The 26,597-nt window shown below is 44.1% G+C and overlaps 1 protein-coding gene across 1 annotated transcript in view; it reads right to left on the bottom strand.

Moving 5' to 3' along the window:
* LOC147034336 (AT-rich interactive domain-containing protein 1B-like) overlaps window positions 1-26,597 on the bottom strand; it is a 110,608-nt gene that overhangs the window by 81,408 nt on the left and 2,603 nt on the right. The window contains exon 2 of the mRNA XM_085850860.1: window positions 21,960-22,139. Within this exon, the coding sequence (XP_085706986.1) occupies window positions 21,960-22,139 (180 nt within the window). The remainder of the gene's footprint in view (window positions 1-21,959; window positions 22,140-26,597) is intronic.

The following is a 26,597-nucleotide window of genomic DNA, read 5'->3' on the forward strand; positions in this document are numbered from 1 at the left end:
CGACGTCCTGTCCCTCCTACGCCAAACTGAGCCGGAGTATGACGACGACGTCGAGGACAACCTGGCATGGTGTGCCGCGGGCCTCGAATCATTGCGATCAGTAACATGGGATCGCGTCAGGGAAGCCACCAGCAGCGATGGCGATATGCACATATTGGAGGGAATGACAATGAACGGCATCCCCGACTCAAAAATCGAGATGCCAGAGACAATTCGCGACTATCACCAGTACCGCGAGAACATTACATCGACAGATGGAGTGATCCTATACAAGGACCGAGTAGTCATACCACCCTCACTCCGCGGCGATGTGCTGAGCGCCCTACACCCTGCCCACCAGGGCGTATCAATGATGACCGCCCGCGCAGAATCCTCTGTATTCTGGCCAGGCATGTCGGCCGACATCAGCGCCACTCGGAAAAACTGCGAACACTGCCACCGGATGGCACCATCACAGCCTGGAGCGCCACCAACTCCACCTATTCCGGTCGTTTACCCCTTTCAGGCAGTGTGCTCGGACTTCTTTGTACACAGGGGTGCACACTACCTTGTGACAGTGGACAGATACTCGAACTGGCCGATCATCTCAAAGTCGACGGGTGGCGCCGCCGGACTCATAAACCACTTACGTCGCGCCTTCGTGACGTACGGGACACCAGAAGAGCTCGCGTCGGATGGGGGACCGGAGTTCACCTCCACCGAGACCAGGTCATTCCTGCACAGATGGGGCGTACACCACCGCTTGTCATCGGTGGCCTTCCCTCACAGCAACTGTCGCGCGGAGATTGGAGTTAAGACAATGAAACGACTTATCACGGACAACACCAGCCCGCAGGGAGAACTTGACACTGACGCTGTGCAGAGAGCGATACTACAATATCGTAACACGCCTGACCCTGACACGAAGATCTCCCCGGCAATGTGTGTCTTCGGCCGCCCGATACGCGATTTCATCCCAATTATCCCCGGGAAGTACAGACCGCACGACACTTGGCATGAGACCCTGAAAGCGAGGGAGGAGGCCCTCCGCAAACGTCATATCCGCACAGCCGACACCTGGGCAGAACACACCAAACGCCTTCCGCCACTTGCTGTAGGGGACCAAGTCCGCGTACAGAACCAGACAGGATTCCACCCAAAAAATGGGACAAGACAGGCAGTATCGTGGAGGTACGCCAACACGACCAATACGTGATCAAGATCGATGGCTCGGGCAGAGTCACACTTCGGAACAGGAAATTCCTGCGCAAGTTTAGCCCAGTTCGCAATGACCAGCTGCCACCCCGGTCTATCTATGATGATCTAGCAACCCGCATCACTGTACCTGCACCCGTTGTATCACCGCAACTGCCTGACCTCGACAGCGAACCCGTGACATCTGCGACGCCAACGGGGCCCACGCCGGCACTGACGTCAGTATGCACACCCCGGCGCAAGACGACACCCGTTTTAGACACGCCAGCAGCACCAGGACGAGGCACACCGAGGCGCGCGATCCTTCAGACGCCACCATCGGCCCCTGAAACCCCGAGAGCCCCATCCCCACTGGGGCCCGATGTGACACCACCAGCACCAGCAATAGGTCAACGCCGATCCACCAGAGCGACCAGCGTGCCTGCCTGGCACAAGGACTACTCCATGGAATAGTCACACGATGGGCGATATAAACTTTTGTTCATTCATTAAACTTAATATTTTCTCAGCCTTTATCTATTAACATAATAAAGACTCGGAGGGAGATAGAGAACATTGTACTTTACGGTAATTCCACATATCGACGGTCCCCTGTGCCAGTGCGCATGCGCAGCCTGACCCGGAGCCAGGGATGTTGTGGGTGTTTCAACCTGTTCAATACTTGTTTGATTATTGTCGTTCCACGCTAATAAAGTGGTCGAACAAATTGAACTCTGTTCTTATTTATACAGTATTTTCAATACTTGTCCTTCCGTTTTGAATGTAGAGAAACGAGACTTCGGAATTAAACACTTCGAGATACAGTATTTAGAAAATTTTACTCGAGCCGATTTTTGGATTGAGGTTTTATTTTTCAAATGGAAGTCCTTAAAAAATCGGGTGTCTATTTACCGTCATTTAAGGTGTGTATGCAGTGTTTGTAAGGAACTACACCGTCGTTCCACCTTCGATCTCTCGATCTAAACGTCATTGACCAAAGTGAAAAGGATCCAAAATAAATGGAATTACCGGCATTTCTGTCATTGTGGATTTCTAATAACATAATATGTTTATTTATTTCCCGAAAACGATTCCACGATCCACACACCACCTTCAATTATTTATTTATTTACCGAAAACAATTCCACGATCCACATACCACCTTCAATTATTTATTTATTTACCGAAAACTATTCCACGATCCACATACCACCTTCAATTATTTATTTAGCAAAAACGATTCCCAACCACACACCACCTCCAATTATTTATTTATTTACCGAAACCGATTCCACGATCCACCCACCACCTTCAATTATTTATTTATTTACCGAATCCGATTACACGATCCAGACACCACCTTCAATTATTTATTTATTTACCAAAAACGATTCCACGACCAAAACACCACCTCCAATTATTTATTTATTTACCGAAAACTATTCCATGATCCACACTCCGCATGCAATTATTTATTTATTTACCGAAAACGATTCCCCACACAAACACCACCTCCAATTATTTATTTATTTACCGAAAACGATTCCCCACCCACACACCACCTTCAATTATTTATTTATTTACCAAAAACGATTCCCCACCCACACACCACCTCCAATTATTTATTTATTTTCCGAAAACGATTCCACGACCCACACTCCGCCTCCAATTATTATCTTGCCAAAACGAAGTTTTTGCAAGATATGTTCGTCAGCTTGTATTTTTTTGTTTGTTTGTTTGTTTGTTTGTCTGTAATCACGTATAAAAAAATTCTGCAGAGCACAGTTATCATTGGAAATTTTTGTAACTTCGCATATCAGAGGCCTATAAAGGTCCCTTTCAGTGCACAAAATTTTGAAGGTCAAGGTCAAAGGTCAAGGTCACTTTGTCACAAATCAGGGGAGTCGACGAAACCCTTATTTTTTGAGTAATTTTGATCGGATCGTCTTCAAACTTCATGGGAATATAGTTCATGGCCTGGCGCTCAGCTGATTAATTTTTGGTGGCGATTAGCCTTGACCTTCATGGTTAGCGCCTGAGGTCAAACATATTTGACCCCAGGGTCAAATTTTCAAGTTTTAGGAACTATATCGTGTAGCACCTCAAATTTAACACCTCGATGAGTGCTTTCTAGATATGTCGAGCTTGAGACATCATGACGTCATTTGGTGACGTTATGAGGCAAACGCATATTTGTCATGGTTACTCTGTAGAACGATTCTCATCGGAATCTCTCGTCGGCAGATATTCCTCAAGGAGTCGCTCCTCGTGGATAGCAGCTCTGTTCACCTCAGTGTGACCTTAAAGAAGTCACACGTGGTCACCTTTTGGCAAGATACGGGTCACCCTGTGGGTGACATTGGTTTATTATTTTTTTTTGTCTGTAATCACGTATAAAAAATTCTGCAGAGCACAGTTATCATTGGAAATTTTTGTAACTTCGCATATCAGAGGCCTATAGAGGTCCCTTTCAGCGCACAAAATTTTGAAGGTCAAGGTCAAAGGTCAAGGTCACTGTCGCAAATCAGGGGAGTCAACAAAACCCTTATTTTTTTTGAGTAACTTTGATCGGATCGTCTTAAAACTTCATGGGAATATAGTTCATGGTCTGGCGCTCAGCTGATTAACTTTTGGTGGTGATCAGCCTTGACCTTCATATGTTTTTTTGGTTTTTTTTTTGTCTGTAATCACGTATAAATCACTCTGCAGAGCACAGTTATCATTGGAAATTTTTGTAACTTCGCATATCAGAGGCCTATAGAGGTCCCTTTCAGCGCATAAAATTTTGAAGGTCAAGGTCAAAGGTCAAGGTCACTTTGTCGTAAATCAGGGGAGTCGACGAAACCCTTATTTTTTGAGTAATTTTAATCGAGTCGTCTCCAAACTTTATGGGAATGTAGTATATGGTCTGGCGCTCAGCTGATTAGTTTTTGGTGGCGATTGGCCTTGACCTTCATGGTTAGCGCCTGAGGTCAAACATATTTGAACCCAAGGTCAAATTTTCAAGTTTTAAGAACCATATCGTGTAGTACCTCAAATTGAACACCTCGATGAGTGCTTTCTGGATATGTCAAGCTTGAGACATTATGACATCATTTGGTGACGTTATGAGGCAAACATATTTTTCATGGTTACTCTGTAGAACGATTCTCATCGGAATCTCTCGGAGGCAGATATTCCTCAAGGAGTCGCTCCTCGTGGATAGCAGCTCTGTTCACCTCAGTGTGACCTTAAAGAAGTCACACTTGGTCACCTTTTGGCAAGATACAGGTCACCCTGTGGGTGACATTGGTTTATTTTTATTTATTTTCTGTAAACGATTCCACGATCCACCCACCACCTTCAATTATTTACCGAAAACGATTCCACGATCCACACACCATCTCCAATTATTTAAAGTGGGAGTGGCGTAGGAAAATGGGCGTGGCTTATGAAAAATATTGTGTGGCTCAGGAGGTGTGGTCAAACAAGAGCATTGAGAGAAGTTTATCAGGTTTTCCGTGTGTGTGTGTGTGTGTGTGTGTGTGTGTGTGTGTGTGTGTGTGTGTGTGTGTGTGCGCGTGTGTGCGTGCGCACGCGTGTGTGTGTGTGTGTGCGCGTGCGTGCGTGTGTGTGTGCGTGCGTGTGTGTGTGCGTGTCTGCAACGCAAGGCTCCACAGCACAAACCAGCAAACCGATTATTTTTCAAATGGTTGTCCTTCAAAAATAGGGTGTCTATTTACCGTCATTTTTTTATGAGGAGTGCCAGTTGGCAAAATACGCAATAGTAAAAATCTTGCCAGGCAGAGGAACAATTGTATGTGAACCAATACGTCTTGGCAATGAATCTTCGTCGGTGGATCAGTCAGAATGAAAAGCATCGTATCCAGTGCTCCGATCCTAGCGAATCCCTCGTCGCCTACCGGCGTGTGTGTGTGTGTGTATGTGTATGTGTATGTGTATGTGTATGTGTATGTGTATGTGTATGTGTATGTGTATGTGTATGTGTATGTGTATGTGTATGTGTATGTGTATGTGTATGTGTATGTGTATGTGTATGTGTGTGTGTGTGTGTGTGTGTGTGTGTGTGTGTGTGTGTGTGTGTGTGTGTGTGTGTGTGTGTGTGTGTGTGTGTGTGTGTGTGTGTGTGTGTGTGTGTGTGTGTGTGTGTGTTAATATAGGTTATGAATTCAATTATTTTTCACATTTTAGTGTTTCATTTAACCACCAGACAGCATTGATCTACATGTATATTCTTAGTCACAAGGAGAAGCTGATACCGTTGAATATTTGTTGCTGGCAAATGCAGGTGGATGACTTTTTTGTGGCACTGGCTGTCATAAATTCCTATCTGTGGCACTGATAAGATAGATCGGTGATGTAATGATGCTAGAGTGAGAAGCTGTTTTAATTTGCTTGGTGCAGATGTATGTAAACTTGCTTTGAGATCCCACCCTTCCTTTACTCCAGTTATCAAGTTTCTCAAATCGGAATTATCATATTTGAAGATGTTCATATTATGCAGGTGCTTGAATGAAAATAGAAAAAAGCAAGACAAGCAACACCTTGCCATCAAAGTGGCTGTGCATGGACTCCCTCATCCATTGCTGTGACCAGGAAGCAGACTCAAAGCCGTTATCCCCTCAAAGTTTAGACTCGTGTAACACTCTGCTGAAAGCAGCCCGAATAGGAAAATATGCTCCACTGTTGTACCTGGCGAAAGACTTACCTGATGGACAAATCCCACCAATTTACGATTATCGAAAATGTCACAATATCTTCATGATGAAGAGACTTCTTAATGGTATCAGCACAAAAAAAGGAACATACAGATGAGTTTGAAAATAATGCCAGTTCTAGGAGATCATCGAGGCAAGGATCAAGCTTGACATCTAGAATTTATGAGGCAGAATGCTTCTTTTATCAGACAGCCAACTGGTTTCTTCACGGACAGAAAACAAGAAAATCCCTTGTGCAATGCCAAGAGCTGCGAGCAGATGCCAGCATCAGAAATGCAGCTATGAAGAAAATGGATGGGAGATTTCTTACTCGTGTCAGCAGAGACCTTGTAGCAGCAGGACACTATCTTAAGTTGTGCTACAGATCCTACACAAGGGAGGAAAAGGCTGCCAGCAGTGTGACACGTGATGACGACTACAATGTTGAAGCTCATTGTCAGTTAAAAGTTAGATGTTGTGGTAAATTTAAGCATAAGTAAATGCCTGTAAATGAACAATTAAAATTGACAGTTACATGTTGTAAGTTTCGTTTAGCACACATTGGGAAATTGTAAAACTGCTTGATGTAATGAGATAATTTTGACTGTAAATGGCATTATTGTACTGTAAGCTGCTTGGTGACATTCGTGAAGATGCTGGAACATTCTCAGATGAAACTTTCAGTGTGGAATAGAATCACATTTGCTGGAACGCACAGGATTGTTCTGTGATACTATATAAACACACGAGAGGGAGGTGTAGAGAGACGGGTGATATGTGACGAGCTGTGCGTTTCCATCGTCCCCATGTTCGATTTCACTCTGAGTGAACAAGGTGTTAATGTCCAGCGTGGTTGTTAACACGTGGAGCCGATTATAATCAAGTTGTTTAAAACTCATGAAAATTGTGGAGCGGGAAAGAATTCCTTTGAGCTCTTTAAATGATCCCTGTAAACAGGCCAGCGTACGAGAGAGGACACCGTGACGGGAAATGAAGGATCAAGAGCCCCGAAGGATGAGGTTAATACGCGTGAGTTGTGCTAGCAGGACTGGGGCACTGGGCGGCGGGAATAACTCAATGCAGGAATCAGAGTTGGACATTGCATGTGATGGTGAACTTCCTCATTTGACTTTGTATCTGTTTATTTCAAATGCCAGTTTTAAAAACATTACGCTGTTGATGTGGTCACTGTGACCCCAGTCAGAAGACATAGACACCAACTGACAACGATCCATTTGAGTGGTAGCTGAACTGTAAGTTCATTCAGACTAATGAAGCTTAAAGCTTGGATTGCAGTCATTAGAGAACGCGCTGAGTCCGGCACCACGAACAACATATGTACATCAAAGGGAATGAAGCCCTCGAGGTGCGTGCATCTCCTCACCTCGCTGACACTCAGTACGAGACGGCTCTTAGACAATCATTCAATGAGGTGTTCCTGTTTATCAGCAATGAGCTTTTCACCAACCCCCAGGTGATAACAATGGCTGATCTCACATTTAAACTGTTTTCATTAATCAAGTCTGTTGTTATTAAACACATGAAAGACTCCTTTAAGAAGCACCTCCGCCGAAGGCTGGAAAGTGAGTTTGGTGAAGTCCTACAAATTTTCACCAATGAGAAAGGGAAACTTCTTCTCTATACTGACTACTTGTTAATAACTGAACTAGTGAACTTGCCAAGTCCTACCAGATGCTGAAAGTGGAGCTGCAGACCTTGAAATCTGTCGCTACACAAAACATTATAGTGAAGGCAGCCCATCAGGTAAGAGCAGATGTCAAAAAGCAAGATTTTCCCCTTGGCCTGTCCACCACTGGTAATGTAAGCAGAGGAGAGTGGACCAATCAACCTAGTCTGTCACCCTCTTTCTGCAATACTTGCTGACAGGTACCAAGGACAATGGCCATGCATCACAAAGAGATAAGTGGCTGCTTGTAAGCTCATTTGGTTACAACTTGATATATGCCATCACTCATGGCAAGACAAAGCCTCCCAGATGCATCATTCTGCCATTTGCAGTCAAGTCTCTGACTGGAAATGTAGAGTTCATACAGACACTCAACCGACTTGGTCACAATGTATCCTACTCTGAGATGGAAGACACTTGCACCCCCAGTGTCAGCAGAAGCTCTGTGTCAAAATATGATCTTGGCCTTCCAGCAAACACCCATCCTGGAGTTTTCGCTACCCTAGCCTGGAACACATTAACTGACTTGAAGAGACCAGCAGTGGGGAGTCGTCAAACCCCCCCCCCACCCCGAGTCATCAGAATTGTTATCCAAGCCAAGGCAATTTTGGTGCAGCCAGCGAAAACCTTGCCTCCTGTTGACAAGACAAAGAAGAGAAGCATCAGTACTTCACCACTGATGCTGCCCACATACAATGCTGGGCAAAGAGAGGGGCCACCCCAAACTGAAGGCGTATACATTGACTCTGCTAATGTCCTGCCTGTGAGATGGAAGAAGCTCATCTGGGTTATGGCCCGCATATCAGAGAAAGAAGATGGAATCAATCAGCAGCTGGACTGGCTTCAATATCCTGACTCGAGGTGACGTCGCAGTCCTCCAAACATTGGCTATTTACCCACCATCAATGTTTCTGCAACACAAATGCCGACTGTCAACAAAGTGCTCAATCGCTTACTTTCCATCATGTTGTTCAAGATCTTAAGTGTCTTTGACCAGGCACTGTAACGCAAAGGCTGCCGAGATTATATGGAAACATTTTGAGAACTAAATGTCTCCTCGGGGTGGGTGCATTAAACAGCTGATTACCACTACTAAGCTCGTTCTCAGCAATGGTTATCATCGCAAAATATATGCCATAGCCATCGACTAATTAAAAAGAAAAACATTGTGACACTTTTCCCTCCGATATGGTACCAATAATAAGTGAAATTTCTGGTCCTGGCCCATGGACGATGAAAACAAATTGTCCTTTTAATCAAATAAGGCAGTGAACTGTGATGAAAAACAACATTCCACACCAGTTATTTTTTCAAAGAATAATCACAGTTCATCATGACAAATCATCGTAATAAGCCGTAGCTCGATTGTGCTAAAACAGAAACAGATGGTAGTCGACGTACGTTTCGAGAATGTTCATTCATTAGCTGGGTTAAAATGGTGAAAGGGAAAGTGTCCCAAAAGCAAACGTAAGGTTTTTCTCGACCATTTGAAGAGACCAACGAACAGAGAAATAAAGTCTCCTTTCCTTTTGCCAACAGCCGGGGTCACTATAAGTGAGAGAGTTGTTTGCCATGACTGCCGTTACGAATTTGGGATGGCGTGGAGGGCATACAGCTTTCTTTATGATTGCAGCTTTCCGCTGGTACGTTTTTTTTTCCCCGTTATTTTTTTTTTTTCCAAGTCATGGCACGTCGAAGGACACAAAGCAAGAACAAAAGGCGATTGGTGAGTTTGCTACAGGAATACGTTTTACAGGATAAATTACAACAAAAAGCAATGTAAAAGCCAATCCCATGCCATAAAAGGAGGAAAGCATATTTTCAAACGCAAGACATGCAAAAACAATTAGTCTTCAAGGTGATGAGAACCGGTATTATCACCCGCTCTCCAATCTCAGCATGGCTGAACTGTATATTCAAGAAATATAAAAGATTCTGACAGCATGTATGAGTTTGAATAATGTGGCACGGCGAGGATGGAATTGAGCAATGTAAAACCAAGGTTATGGTTACAATTAAATTTTCTTTACAATCATAAGGTTATGGCACACCTCTCAAGATTTGGCACATCACAAGAAACAAGTATGAGCTGGGGTTATCGTTCTGGAGTACTTGTACAGCAGTCTCAAGTCCTAAGTAGTGGGAATTATACCAAGAGAGCTTTGAGGTCAAACAAGTGGAAAGTTTATCGTTCTATTGTTTTTTTTTCTATTTTTTTGCAGCGCCATGCAGGACTTTAAAATCCAATTCAACCGTAAAATAACAAAGACACTACTTTGGATAATGATACGCTGATATTCAGATTGTTTCCAAACTGTCATTTAAAGTTGGCGCAACACATCCAACATCCCAAGTGTAAATATTGTTGCGAATTCGCACCCGCCGGCGTGCGATCGGCCACGTAACTCGAATCGCGGCACGTCGCCCACCGGACGGACAATTCAGTCGTGACCCTCCGGGAACTATCGCCCGGAGCCAGTCACGGGTGGGGGTTTAACCCCACCACTATCGTGCCAATTGCCCACCCGCGCAGGATAGGGTTGCTCGCCAAATTCGATCTACCTAAGTACCTGCACGAGTGGTTGACCGGGCGATCTTACCACGCCACAGGCCGACTCCGGACACGAACCGCTTAAGCGGTTCGTTCCGTATTACAGGGATAACCGAGCGGAGTTATCATCGGCCTTGACGGTTCCGATTAATTACCAGGCGTTTTAAACCCACGACGAATCTCTTACGTGATGCAGGATGGAGAGTCAATAAAAAGGAAGGAGACGAAGCAGAGCGGGAACAGTTCAACAAGCAAGCATTTTATTCTCACACACACGCACACACGCACACACGCACACACGCACACACGCACACACGCACACGCACGCGCACACACACACACACACACACACACGCACACACACACACACACACACACACACACACACACACACACACACACAGACAAGCGTGTATATACAGCCATACAAAAATGCACAAAAAGCAAATGCAGAGTTAAAACCGACTACATGCGTACACACGGCAACACTTACACAGTTCTACTTGCAAGACGGCGCCACCACAAGCATTTACGCAAAAAGCAAAGGAAGAAAGCCACCCTCACAGGCAAGGAGGCGGACAGTCCCATAGCCCAAATGAACGTGGATCCCGGAAGATCGGCCAGGTCCACAAGACCAGGGAGGTCTTACCCGCGTCCTCGTGACGCGATGGCGGGCAAGCCGCAATGTTCGCGCAGCTGCGCCCCGACTCCGTGCCCTGGCGTGGTCGGCGAGTCCTCTCTGGCGTGCTCCGCGCGAGCGGTCCCGTTGGCACCACGTTTAGGGTGGGGGGGTGGGAACGGGGGCCCCCCTCGGCACTATCTCAGCGCGAATGGGGGGGGGGGATCGTTGATGTTAGTTGAGAGTGTAGTGGGCTGGATCGTTGAGAGGGGTATGGCTGGCCGGCCTGGATCTCTGGACGAGTCGAGCGACCCCCACACGGCGACCTCGTCGCCGTCTGCCGTCTTCCCTGCAACTCCTCCGCAACTTCTCTCCAAGCTCGACTCCCCCTCTCTCAGTTCCACTCAGCTCTGCCCCGCTCTTCTCCCAACTCACGCTTAGCTCCACCAGTTCCACACTCTCCTCGCGAGTCGCCTTGCGCTCGTCTCTTTATAGGTCTCAGGAGGAGCCGATATGCAAATATGCGGATCAAAACGCGATTGGAGGCGGGGCCACGCCACCCTCTGTTCAGCCATTGGTCGGAGGGGAAGTGGGCGTGAAGCGTTTTGGATCCGAATTTTCCCCTCGGAAAGGCCGCCATTCACACTCGTGGCTCGGTGCATTTGGCACCAATCGCCGAACGGGCCCTAGACAGCCCGACGTTCAGTGTTCACAGGTGGTGCGGTTGTTGGTTGTGAAGGAGAAAGGCGAAGGTGGTGGAGGGTTTTCGGTAGTGGTTTGATGGTTATGGTGTCGTTTGGGAATGGCGGTGAAGCGATGTTTGCGGGATGGAGTTGTGAAGGTTTAGTTAGGGTAGTGGCTGTTTACGTTGTTGACGGCTTAATGGTCGAAAATAACAATAGAGAAAGAAAAAATGGCTAACTCAAAGCGTCGCAGCCCGGATGAATTACACATATTCCCTCCATACAACGGGTTTGGGCTAACTACAGGTTAGCTTACCGAGAAATCTCACCTGAGGACTCTTTATGGTGTAATGCGAAGTTCCTCAACCATAACAATATATTCCAGGTGACATGTTCTACAAAGTAACAAAGGGGTGAAGGGGTACGATCTGTCGATGGGGGAACACAAGCTGAAGTAAAACGGTCCATCAACTTATGTCTTTAACTGTTAAAGTGAAACAACGGCAAACCATTGACTGTGTTTCCCTCGAATCCCTGTGCTGTTTTAAGGATCAATCGCTCTCAATGATTGCAAGTGCCCCCAAGCCGCCCCCTGGTGGTCCCAAACCATGATAATGAATACATTTTCCATCAATCCAAAATTTAGGAAACTCTACATCAGTGTTGTAAACAATTTTGCTGAAAGATGTGCTTGTATTTATGTTTTCAGATATTTCCAAGAGAAAAAGAAGAACAAGAAGAACAAGAAGAAGAACAAGAAGAAGAAGAAGAACAAGAAGAACAAGAAGAACAAGAAGAACAAGAAGAACAAGAAGGAAGTGACAACTACTTTTCTGACAGTACTCATACTTGTCTGTATAAATCTCCAATCATTTTTACATACAGGGTCTACCATTTGATCATAACGAATCAATGTCTACAAGGGGATAGCTATTTGTTAGGTGAGCCAACGTGTCAAAATCTTTGAACCAATCATCTCCGCCCCACCCTCATTCTCCATGATGCCTCGACCCTCCTGTGCCAAGCTTCTTTCACTTCTCTCCATATTCCTCTCACTCCCATACCATTCATATCTTTTCTAAATTTAGCTACACCAGCTCCTACCCCATCGTTCTCATGCATACATAAAAAAAAAACATAAAGGCAACAAATGGCACTTCCATGGAAACATCAAAGGTGTATGGATGCAAAAGTATGTTGGTGACAATCACAGGAAGTTTGTGTCCAATCTCAAGCAAGCAGAATTAGGAACACAAATATAGGGTATATTAGTGAGCGTAAACAGACACCGATTACAATTTTCACTAAATTTTGCATTTGACATGATTCATTTGTGTACCCTCTCCTCTTCAACCTCAAACTGATAAAAACAGAGCACTGGGTGATCAAAGAATAAAGCCGAAAACAACCATCAAGGATAAATATGAAGTGAATAAACAATAAACCATACTCAGAAGTATGGTGCTCAAAATGTCCGCTCTAAGTCAGGTTGGTCGGTGATTTGATCGATTCTGATCCCACAGCCGAGTCACACCAAAGGCTTAAAAAAAAAAAATCAAATGCTGCTTCCTCATGTGATGTTCAGCATTTAGAGGACAGAACATGTATAAGGTCTGTAGGTTGACATCCCATGGCATCGCAGGTGAGGGGGGGGGGGGGGGGGTTGTGGAAAATTTATCCTCAACTGCTCTGCTGAATAGACTGCAAAACATAAATAAACGAGAGGGGGAGCACTCGGTAGAATGCAAAACCTCCGCCGCCAATACTGCTGGGTCACTTAAGTGAACCTGATATCCCATTCATTGTAGGTCAAAACGGATCAGACTCTACTGAACCACGATTGAATAAACTAAACGAGATTGACGCGCATGTAGAAATGGCAAAAAAAAAAAAAAAAAAAAAAAAAAATCGAAATTTTTTTGAAAAAAAAATGCAAAATTTTTTTTTTTTTTTCTCTAACAAATTTTTTTTGGGGGTTGGAAATCACTTAAAACATGGAGAAATGCAAAAAAAAAATCAAATATTTTTTCAAAATGGCCGCCATAGCGGCCATATTGGATTTTGGACTGAGTCCAAAATCTAATGGCATGATCCTTGGACCATACATAATCCCCCCACCAAGTTTCGGCGAAATCCGTCCAGGAGTTTTTCCGTAATACTGTTCACAAAGAAACAAACAAACAAGCAGTCATAGACTGGTACTTACGAAATCATCAACTTGACCTCTGACCTTGTCTAATAAAAGCTGTCTCCAGAGAAGGTAGCGACGCAAACCAGAAGTTTCTACAATGATTCTGTATCAAACCATCAAAAATCGTAACGTCGACCGAAGCAAAAATCTCCATTTCTCCACGCAATTATACCTTAACATAACTCAACAACGCGTCTGCTCGAGCGCACTGCATCATGGGACGACCGGTGACGTGTCGAGTGAAATATTTTTTATACAATCTTAAAACGTCTCCAAAACATCTGATTTTTACCAGAATTTCGACAACCGAGATTTAAGCGTCCTAAGCGATCGCAAAAACCGAAGACAAAATTAAAATCGAAGTTAAAACGAACTCATAACGTCGAGCGAAGCAAAAATACTCCATTTCTCCAAGTGAATTTACGGAATTATGTTTGACCTCACTGTAACCTTGACCTTTGACCGATTTTGACCAAAATCTAATCAGCGCTAGCCACCACCGTCGTGAATCACGTGGTGTAATTTGACATTGGTAGCTTCTTCCGTTCTCGAGTTATCGTGCCTACAAACAAACAAACAAACAAACAAACAAACAGGAACGGAAGGCATCAATATTCTTACGAAATCTAAAGATTTCGTAAGTAACAAACAAGCAGTCATAGACTGGTACTTACGAAATCGTCAACTTGACCTCTGACCTTGTCTAATAAAAGCTGTCCCGAGAGAAGGTAGCGACGCAAACCAGAAGTTTTTACGATGATTCTGTACCAAACCATCAAAAATCGTAACGTCGACCGAAGCAAAAATCTCCATTTCTCAACGCAATTATTTTATCAAAGTCACAAAACCGTAATATTCGGCCATCCACCAACAATCTTTACATAATCCGACGGCTTAGCGAGTCAGGCATGCGACGATAACCTTTATTGGGATAAAAAATGACTTTTAAACACCATCTTTATCGAAAACACCGTCAGCACGCACACGCAAAACCTTTACGAGGTCAACGCCGCCTCTGCTCAAGTGCACTGCACCACGTGACGACCCGTGATGCGCGAGTGAAATATTTTTTATACAATCTTAAAATGTCTCCAAAACATCCGATTTTTACCAGAATTTCGACAAACGAGTTTTAAGCGTCCGAAGCGATCGCAAAAACCAAAGACAAAATTAAAATCGAAGTTAAAACGAACTCATAACATCGAGCGAAGCAAAAATACTCCCATTTCTCCACATGAATTTACGGAATTATGTTTGACCTCACTGTGACCTTGACCTTTGACCGATTTTGAACAAAATCTAATCAGCGCTAGCCATCACCCTCCTGAATCAGGTGGTGTAATTTGACATTGGTAGCTTCTTCCGTTCTTGAGTTATCGTGCCAACAAACAAACACACAAACAGAAACAAGCAGTCATAGACTGGTACTTACAAAATCGTCAACTTGACCTCTGACCTTGTCTAATAAAAGCTGTCTCAAGAGAAGATAGCGACGCAAACCAGAAGTTTATACGATGATTCTGTACCAAACCATCAAAAATCGAATGTTTTGGATGTTTGACCTCACTGTGACCTTGACCTTTGACCGATTTTGACCAAAATCTAATCAGCACCAAAATCTAATCATGTTTCCTGAATCATGTGGTGTAATTTGACATTGGTAGCTTCTTCCGTTTGAGTTATCTGCACCAAACCATCAAAAATCGAATACTTGACCTCACTGTGACCTTGACCTTTGACCGATTTTGACCAAAATCTAATCAGCACGAGCCATCACCCTCCTGAATCACGTGGTGCAATTTGACATTGGAAGCTTCTTCCGTTCTCGAGTTATCGTGCCTACAAACAAACAAACAAGCAGTCAAAGACTGGTACTTACGAAATCGTCAACTTGACCTCTGACCTTGTCTCATAAAAGCTGTCTCTCGAGAAGGTTGCGAAGCAAACTAGAAGTTTCTACGATGATTCTGTACCAAACCATCAAAAATCGAATGTTTTGGATGTTTGACCTCACTGTGACCAAAATCTAATCGGCGCTAGCCATCACCCTCCTGAATCAGGTGGTGCAATTTGACATTGGTAGCTTCTTCCGTTTTCGAGTTATCGTGCCTACAAACAAACAAACAAGCAGTCATAGACTGGTATTTACGAAATCGTCAACTTGACCTCTGACCTTGTCTAATAAAAGCTGTCTCGAGAGAAGGTAGCGACGCAAACCAGAAGTTTCTACGATGATTCTGTACCAAACCATCAAAAATCGAATGTTTTGGATGTTTGACCTCACTGTAACCTTGACCTTTGACCGATTTTGAGAAAAATCTAATCAGCGCTAGCCATCACCCTCCTGAAGCACGTGGTGTAATTTGACATTGGAAGCTTCTTCCGTTCTCGAGTTATCTGTACCAAACCATCAAAAATCGAATATTTGACCTCACTGTGACCTTGACCTTTGACCGATTTCGTCCAAAATCTAATCAGCACTAGCCATCACCCTCCTGAATCACGTGGTGTAATTTGACATTGGTAGCTTCTTCCGTTCGAGTTATCGTGCCTACAAACAAACAAACAAACAAACAGAAACGGAAGGCATCAATATTCTTACGAAATCTTTAGATTTCGTAAGTAACAAACAAACAAGCAGTCATAGACTGGTACTTACGAAATCGTCAACTTGATCTCTGACCTTGTCTCAAAAAAGCTGTCTCTTGAGAACGTAGTGACGCAAACCAGAAGTTTCTACGATGATTTTGTACCAAACCATCAAAAATCGAATGTTTTGGATGTTTGACCACACTGTGACCTTGACCTTTGACCGATTTTGACGAAAATCTAATCAGCGCGAGCCACCACCCTCCTGAATCAAGTGGTGTAATTTGACATTGGAAGCTTCTTCCGTTCTCGAGTTATCATTTTTTGGATGTTTGACCTCACTATGACCTTTGACCGATTTTGACCAAAATCTAATCAGCACGAGCCATCACCCTCCTGAATCACGTGGTGTAATTTGACATTGGTAGCTTCTTCCGTTCTCGAGTTATCGTGCCTATAAACAAACAAACAAACAAATAAACCAATGTCACCCGCAGAGTGACCCGTATCTTGTCAAAAGGTGACCACGTGTGACTTCTTTAAGGTCACACTGAGGTGAACAGAGCTGCTATCCACCAGGAGCGACTCCGTGAGGAATATCTGCCTACGAGAGATTCCGATGAGAATCGTTTTACAGAGTAACCATGAAAAATATGCGTTTGCCTCATAACGTCACCAAATGATGTCATAATGTCTCAAGCTTGACATATCTACAAAGCACTCATCGAGGTGTTCAATTTGAGGTACTACACGATATGGTTCCTAAAACTTGAAAATTTGACCTTGGTGTCAAATATGTTTGACCTGAGGTGCTAATCATGAAGGTCAAGGCCAATCACCACCAAAAATTAATCAGCTGAGCGCCAGACCATGAACTATATTCCCATGAAGTTTTAAGACGATCCGATCAAAGTTACTCAAAAAAATAAGGGTTTTGTTGACTCCCCTGATTTGCGACAGTGACCTTGACCTTTGACCTTGACCTTCAAAATTTTGTGCGCTGAAAGGGACCTCTATAGGCCTCTGATATGCGAAGTTACAAAAATTTCCAATGATAACTGTGCTCTGCAGAGTGATTTATACGTGATTACAGACCAATTGAAAAAAAAAAAACATATGAAGGTCAAGGCCAATCGCCACCAAAAATTAATCAGCTGAGCGCCAGACCATGAATTATATTCCCATGAAGTTTGAAGACTATCCGATCAAAATTACTCAAAAAATAAGGGTTTCGTCGACGCCCCTGATTTGCAACAAAGTGACCTTTACCTTTGACCTTGACCTTCAAAATTTTGTGCACTGAAAGGGACCTCTATAGGCCTCTGATATGCGAAGTTACAAAAATTTCCAATGATAACTGTGCTCTGCAGAATTTTTTATATGTGATTACAGACAAACAAACAAAAAAAAAACATACAAGCTGACTCGCATATCTTGCAAAAACTTCGTTTTGGCAAGATAACAAACTAACAAACAAGCAGAAACGGAAGGCATCAATATACTTACGAAATCTTTAGATTTCGTAAGTAACAAGCAGTCAAAGACTTGTACTTACAAAATCGTCAACTTGACCTCTGACATTGTCTAATAAAAGCTGTGTCAAGAGAAGGTCGCGACGCAAACCAGAAGTTTCTTCGATGATTCTGTACCAAACCATCAAAAATCGAATGTTTTGGATGTTTGACCTCACTGTTACCTTGACCTTTGACCGATTTTGACCAAAATCTAATCAGCGCAAGCCACCACCCTCCTGAATCACGTGGTGTAATTTGACATTGGTAACTTCTTCCCTTCTCGAGTTATCATATTTTGGATGTTTGACCTCACTGTGACCTTGACCTTTGACCGATTTTGACCAAAATTTAATCAGCACTAGCCATCGCCCTCCTGAATCACGTGGTGTAATTTGACATTGGTAGCTTCTTCCGTTCTCGAGTTATCTGTACCAAACCATCAAAAATCGAATATTTGACCTCACCGTGACCTTGACCTTTGACTGATTTTGACCAAAATGTAATCAGCACTTGCCATCACCCTCCTGAATCACGTGGTGTAATTTGACATTGGCAGCTTCTTCCGTTCGAGTTATCGTACCTACAAACAAACAAACAAACAGAAACGGAAGGCATCAATATACTTACGAAATCTTTAGATTTCGTAAGTAACAAGCAGTCATAGACTGGTACTTACGAAATCATCAACTTGTCCTCTGACGTTGTCTAATAAAAGCTGTCTCGAGAGAAGGTAGTGACGCAAACCAGAAGCTTCTACGATGATTCTGTATCAAACCATCAAAAATCGTAACGTCAAGCGAAGCAAAAATCTCCATTTCTCTACGCAATTATACCTTAACGTAACTCAACGACGCGTCTGCTCGAGCGCACTGCATCATGCGACGACCCGTGAGGCGTCGAGTGAAATATTTTTTATACAATCTTAAAACGTCTCCAAGACATCCGATTTTTACCAGAATTTCGACAACCGAGTTTTAAGCGTCCTAAGCGATCGCAAAAACCGAAGACAAAATTAAAATCGAAGTTAAAACGAACTCGTAACGTCGAGCGAAGCAAAAATACTCCATTTCTCCACATGAATTTACGGAATTATGTTTGGCCTCACTGTGGCCTTGACCTTTGACCGATTTTGACCAAAATCTAATCAGCACGAGCCATCACCCTCCTGAATCAGGTGGTGGAATTTGACATTGGTAGCTTCTTCCGTTCGAGTTATTCTGCCTACAAACAAACAAACAAACAAACAAGCAGTCATAGACTGGTACTTACGAAATCGTCAACTTGACCTCTGACCTTGTCTAATAAAAGCTGTCTCTCGAGAAGGTAGCGACGCAAATCATAAGTTTTTACGATGATTCTGTACCAAACCATCAAAAATCGAATGTTTTGGATGTTTGACCTCACTGTGACCTTGACCTTTGACCGATTGTGACCAAAATCTAATCAGCGCTAGCCATCACCCTCCTGAATCACGTGGTGTAATTTGACATTGGTAGCTTCTTCCGTTCGAGTTATCTGTACCATACCATCAAAAATCGAATATTTGTCCTCACTGTGACCTTGACCTTTGACCGATTTCGACCAAAATCTAATCAGCACTTGCCATCACCCTCCTGAATCACGTGGTGTAATTTGACATTAGTAGCTTCTTCCGTTCTCGAGTTATCGTGCCTACAAACAAACAAACAAACATACAAACAAACAAACAAACAAACAGAAACGGAAGGCATCAATATACTTACGAAATCTTTAGATTTCGTAAGTAACAAACAAGCAAACGGAAGTCATCAATATACTTACGAAATCTTTAGATTCTTCCGTCAACTTGACGTGAGGTGACGTAAGGTCAAATATAGATTCTTCCGTCAAAATCTTTAGATTTCGTAAGTAACAAACAAACAAACAGAAACGGAACTGATCAATATACTTACGAAATCTTTAGATTTCGTTATTAACAAACAGAAAGGGGTGAAAACAGTAACCTCTGATCTTCGATGGCGGAGGTTAAAAATGAAATATAAAAATAAAAACGGCACAAGATGGCATCGCCAGCATCCAGGGTGCCCCAGGAAGTCACGCAACTCCTCCCCATGGTTACCTGCTGTGTTCGTCTGAAGGAAGTCCGGTGCTGTTAAATGTCTCTGTCTGCATTATGTGTGAAAGCGATTTGTGTAATGGCTTTTCCTTGAGCCAATTGAGACCCAATTAACCCCGCCCCCCCAAAAAACAAAGAAACTCAGAAACCGAAGTGCATATTTCACAAAATGAAAACGATTCACTCCAAAATCAGACCACATTCTATATCCCCAGCGAACAACCGATTGAAAACGCAAGGTAAGCTCCAAAGCTACTGGATGGTGTAGTACGACGAACATCCGTGTGAAAGCAAATCCCGGAGAGTGGACTTGCTTTGGGCCAGGAATGCTTGTAAAGGTAAAGTGAAATTCACCAACAGTATCCTTGGCTATGAGCAGACAGTAGTAGCCAGGCATCGATTCAACATTTCCCAAGATGATGCATATTTCGAGGCTTGAATGCAATAAAGAAAATTAATCATGAGGAATAAGAATCAGCCAGGATTCATTCTAGTTTTACAAATCTCTCGAGACGGAGGCAAGGAATGCAATCGCCACCGTTAACGTTTCCTTCCCTTTCATGGCCAATCCCAAATTCAGGACCATTCACATTCGAACACACTCACAGTTAAGGGTTTGCCTCGTTTCGATAAAAGCATCAATTTATAAATTACCATTATAATCTCAACAAACACCGATTTTAATGTCAACCTCTTCCAGGTCTTCAAGACAGCTGTTCACCATCATCTCAGATCGTCCCCAATCCAAAACAATGATCTTTTCTACCCTTGTTAACCCCACCCCAATCCCTCCTCCTTCCAAATTTCCACTTTCCCCTCCTGAGAGTTACCTTCTCTATCCATATTGTCCACCCCATGCATCCTCTCCTGCCCCCCATTCCTCCCGACAGTCATTGTTTGTCCTCTGTCCACCTCTCTCTGTCTTAGCCTTCGGCTCTGTTGTTGGTGCCCCCCCCCCCTTCTTCCTCTCTCTCACTCTGCTGTTCCTTTTGTCCTGTTGCATCTTGATCCATTGTGTACCAATACTAGCTCTTCCACAAGCTTCGACTACGTGTACAAAAAAAAAAAAAACAATCCCATGCTAGCCGAAATATTTTACTGTGTGCTTCCCTCTCTCCCCTGGTTATAACTCCCAAACTGTGCAACAATTTATATAAAAGTCAAGGAAGAAAAGTGGAGGACGAAGAGAGGAGAACATGCAGAATTCAGTCCAAGGACAGCACTAAAATAGACGAGTTCGTAACTCGAATCAAAAGCATTGAACTAGAAATGAATATGACAAAGACAGAATGAATGTTCAACCCCTATCCAAAAAAAGGAATCAAGATAAAAATTAATCTTTGCAAAACTGAAGAAACCAGCCAGCGATTATGTTTACTTAAGCCAACTCATACAAATGGATACGGATCACTTTGAAGAAGTGAAGAGGCGTACTAGAGCAGCACGGGCAGCATTTGGAATATTAAAAAGTGTCATGAAAAGCAAACTGCCATTGCGTCTGAAAATGGAATTTTACAATCAGTACGCCCTACCATCAATGAAACATCGTCTCCAACAAAGGCGGAGGAAAAATTGATCAGCACGCAAAGAGCCGACGAAAGGTGCCATATTGGCATGTCCAAAATGGACAAGAAGCGAAACCAGATGGATCAGACAGAAAACAATATTCCCTGATTTTTCTGCTCACAATCAAGGAACCGAATTGGAACTGGGCTGGACGCATAGCGAGAAACACGGACAACTGCTGGACAATAAGGAATACAAACCGGCAACCTCGATGGCCCTGGAGGAAGCAGAGGGTACACCAAGGATCAGAGGGAGAAATGAAATCGAAATATTTACTGGAGTACAATGGCCTCAAATTGCATTGAATAGGACAGAATTGATCGGGTCGAAGGAGGCCTTCATCGTGTAGTGGACTAAGTAGGCCGGTTGGGTCAAGTCCAATCAAGTAACTTGAACGAGCCATGCTCCAATTATAGACCCTTAAGCCCACACTTTATCCGTCCTTCAGACACCGCAGTACCATGTTTCAACCACTCTCAAGATTCATTCAAATCCACACGAGTTGTTCCTACAAATGACAATGCGAATCATTTCGTTTTTGAAAGTAGGGCAATGTGCATCAAATGAGAGTGCAAAATTTATACCACAACATACCTGCCTCTGATGGTAGGCAACTGAACCGAGTCCCTGGGAGGCCGCAATGGGGAAGCGCTGTGCAGAGGGTGGACTGTAGATAGGCTGAACTGTGTATGGGTTGCCCGAAGGGAGGTAACTAGCTCCTGTTGTGCCATACACCTGCCCACGCTTCATGGCCATAAGCTCCATGGCGCTTGTCTGGCAAATCGTGGGTCAGGGACGTCAGAGGGGTCAGATGGGTATGGGAAGCAGAAGCAAAAGAGAGAAAATTGTTTTCTGATCAATTTCCAAAATTAATAAACAATTTCATTTGCAATGACATGGAATATGCATGACACAGTGCTCTGACCAACTTCACAATGAAAGAGTATTTATTTAATAAGTGTGTGTGTGTGTGTGTGTGTGTGTGTGTGTGTGTGTGTGTGTGTGTGTGTGTGTGTGTGTGTGTGTGTGTGTGTGTGTTTTCGGTGCTGCTGGCAGTCCCATGGCAAGGATTACACTGGGTAGTTTAGCAGACGCAGACCGGACCATCTGAGGGACAGCACACTTTGTGACGGAACACCCTGCCCGTGAAGCATCAATCCAACAGTTTATAGTTGGGTCGGAAAACGAACCCAGACTAGACGGTTCAACCAAAGTGAACGAAGACCTCTGGACCATCCCGTCAGACCTTATAATCAACATAAAACACTTGCATAACGATAATAAGCTGCTATTACCTACGACCCCCTTGTACAACATTTCACTGCACAGAAGCAGTAAAATTTCCCAACATCAGTGGCTGCCAAAGGGAGCGCACAATGTGCGGCTGAGCAAAGCTGCTGGAGCATTTGGAGCGAAGAATGGCCTTGGATTAAAAATGGCTCTTTACTACAAGGGGTGGTGCCAGCAATATCTCCTCTCGTAACGGCACAACCGTTGCAAAATACAAACCAAGGTGTTTCGGAACTTCTCACTCTCATAACGTGAATGTGGTTGCGTTTGAAGCTCTTCATCATTGGTAAATATTAAGTACCGCACGACTGATGAGTCTTCACACGCAAGTGCTGGAAAATACTCAGGACATACGTGCAGGGCATGTCTCCAATAGGAACGAGGTGGGTTGCTCGAGTTAAGGAAACTTTAAAATCGAGCATCAGTATGAACATGACATGATGTCAATCAATAAAGAGTAAGTGGGGGCAGAGGGTGGTGACCTTTTAAAGGGACACAGCAATCTCATGAACAAGAGCAGAAACAGTGGTGCAGGCAAATATGACAACACGTACGTGCATTTAAATGAAGGATATGTACTTCAAATCAAAAAGGGTGCAACGATGGTTGACCACACAGCTTGATCAAATTAACAGCACATTTTGCTGAATCAAGTTCACAAGGGAGACGAGGATGCTAAGAAAGTGCCTTTTTTGGAGAGAGAGAGAGAAAAAAAAACAATCACTGAACAGGAAGGCTCAGTCAGTATGTGCTGGAACTTAAGGAACACAGGGTACATGGTTCGGCTTCACGGGTACTTCACCACTCCGGCTGCAGGATTTGATTTTGAGCAGAATCGCATCAGACAAAAACTGCATTTTGATGGTAGTGGCGGGGAGGGGGTACTGCGTCATAAAGGACTGTGATCTGAAGGATGTGTTGAGCTGGCTGTCCATATGCAATGCACACCACATGGCCAAAAGTACGTGGACACCTGTTCGTCCAACATCTCATTCCAAAATCATGGGCATTAATATGGAGTTGGTTCCCCCCCCCCCCCCCTTTTGCTGCTATAACAGCCTCCACTCTTCTGGGAAGGCTTTCCACTAGATGTTGGAACATTGCTGTGGGGATTTGCTTCCATTCATCCACAAGAGCAGTAGTGAGGTCTGGCACTGATGTGGGATGATAAGGTCAGGCTTGCAGTCGACGTTCCAATTCATCCCAAAGGTGTTTGATGGAGTTGAGGTCAGCGATATGTGCAAGCCAGTCAAGTTCTTCCACACCAATCTCGACAAATCATTTCTGAATGGACCTCGCTTTGTGCATGGGGGCATTGGCGTGCTGAAACAGGAAAGGGCCTTCCCCAAACTGTTGCCACAAAGTTGGAAGCACAGAATCATCTGGAATGTCATTGTATGTTGTAGCGTAAAGATTTTCCTTCACTGGAACCAAGGGGCCTAGCCTGAACCACGAAAACAGCTCCAGACCATGATAGTCCTCCTCCACCTAACTTTACAGTTGGCATGATGCATTCAGGCAGGTCGCGTTCTCCTGGCGTCTGCCAAACCCAGATTCATCCGTTGGATTGCCAGATGGTGAAGCGTGATTCATCACTCCAGCTCCAGCTTTCAAAGTCAGACATCATCCAGATGGTGAAGAGTGAACGTGTTTCCACTGCTCCAGAGTCCAATGGCGGTGAGCTTTACACCACTCCAGCCAACGCTTGGCATTGTGCGGCTGCTCGGCCATGGAAACCCATTTCATGAAGCTCTCGACGAACAGTGCTTGTGCTGATGTTGCTTCCAGAGTCAGTTTTGAACTTGGTAGTGAGTGTTGCAATGGACGACAGACAAATTTTCTGTGCTACGCGCTTCAGCACTCGGCGATCCTGTTCTGTGAGCTTGTGTGGCCAACCACTTCACGGCTGAGCTGTTATTGCTCCTAAACATTTCCACTTTACAATAGCAGCACTTGCAGTTGACCGGGGCAGCTCTGGCAGGGCAGAAATTTGACGAACTGACTTGTTGGAAAGGTGGCATCGGATGACGGTGCTACGTTGAAAGTCACCAAGTTCTTCAGTATGGCTTATTCTCCTGCCAATGTTTGGCTATGGAGATTGCACGGCTGTGTGTTTGATTTTATACACCTGTCGGCAACGGGTGTGGCTGAAATAGCCGAATCCACTAATTCGAAGGGGTGTCCGCATCCTATATGCACATACATACATACACACATAAACAAGTGGGGCATGCATATACATTGTAAGCAATAACGATCCGTGTTTTCCCATTGTCTCGGCTCGCTCACCTGCATTTTTAATCATTGTTTTGTTTTTTTCCGTTTATTTTTTCATTTATTTATATTTTCATTTATGGATGCCGTCTGAAGATTGTGATTTTTTTTTCTGGTGTACCAGCTTCGATGTGCGTCGGCCTGCAAAATTTCAGCTTTTATGTCACCCGGAAGGTACCGAACATTAATGTCAGTGAATTAGTGAGTGAGTGGTTCGAAAGAGCTTTATATAACATATATAATTTATTTATTTATTATTCCTTATTATATTTCAAAGGCACCATCGATTTATTACATACCCACTAAAGGGGGCTAAAATGAGACAAAGGGAGAGAAGGAAGGATGGTAAAAAGATAAAGACAAAGTCGGAAAGGGGAATGTGAGAAGAAGAGGGAGAAAAGGGAAAGAAGAAAGAAGGTTAGGAGGATAAAAGAGCAAAGGGTTGGCAGGATGGGGAATATGTGGGGGTAACATGAGGGGGCGTTCAAAATTCCACCATTTTTGCACTCGCAATAAACATGTGCCCCACGAGAGCAAGTCGTTGAGCCGGCACCCTGAACAGTCTCTGTAGAGTCTAGTGTTCCTCATTTATAACAGCCGTGAAGGCCCCTTGAAGACACAAAAATGGCGGGCCTCAAATCAGTTGCATAATACACACAAGCAAATAAAACATTTCTGGAGAAACAAATAGAGGAAGTGCCTACCAAGTGCATGGAGCGTTTGTGATGTACACCCACTTAATTCCCAAGATGTCATATTTATATATACACAGGAACAACTTCAAGCGAACAAGACAACGTAGTACGAGCTGAAAATCTTCTTCTTCAACACCCACAATTATAATTTCCTTGTGGGGTTGGCCACGTTTTTGGCCCAAGTCTTTCATGAACAGGCTGGCCAGGCCTGACGCTCGACGAAGTAGTTCGGGCAGGAATTTGTAGTTTGTTCATGGTGCCGGCGATAGCTCGCCTACTCTTCACAAAGGTCACCATCCGGGATGTTTAACGCCCACCCAGTTTAACGTCCATCGGAGTGATGGCACACGCACTGATGAATCACCCTGCCTGTGAAACACCGGGATGACGGTTTATAGCTGGGCTGAGATTTGAACCTCGGCGAGACAGCTTAGAGGCGAACGTGCGTACCTCTCGACCATTCTTCCAGCCCAGTAGGAGGTGAAAATATTCATGGGAAAGGAAAGAAAAGCTGGACCAATAAAGCAGACAGGCCAGACTTTTTGAGAAGGACATCAAAAAGAGCAATTTGGGGTTTGAAGCACTTCCAATCACCTTGAGGCATGTCTGCGTTCTCTTGCAGCATGGTACAGCACACACAGATCCCCCGAGAACTCAAAATGCACAGTCTAATAAGACTCGCACGCAGTTGTCTTTCCTACCTACCAATCCTCATCCTTTTCTAAGAACGTGGTGGCATTTACTCGTGCAAGTGGATCAACACGGAGCGATTCATACAAATAAAACCCCGTGTCCCTTCTTTCGGGAGCTGCCGATGCGTTACGGCTGATGGTGCAATCTTCCAGAGCGTGTGGAATTAGTCCGTGGGATAAACAGGAGGAATGTTCTGTGGGTAGGATGAAGCAGCACAGAAAAAACAGTCTGACACAGGCACATGACGCAACGGGCATCGTGTTGCACAGGCTCGATATGC

Source organism: Eptatretus burgeri, chromosome 1, assembly GCF_056783735.1.
Source record: "Eptatretus burgeri isolate ZD-2024b chromosome 1, Ebu_testis_v1, whole genome shotgun sequence".
NCBI lineage: Eukaryota > Metazoa > Chordata > Myxini > Myxiniformes > Myxinidae > Eptatretus > Eptatretus burgeri.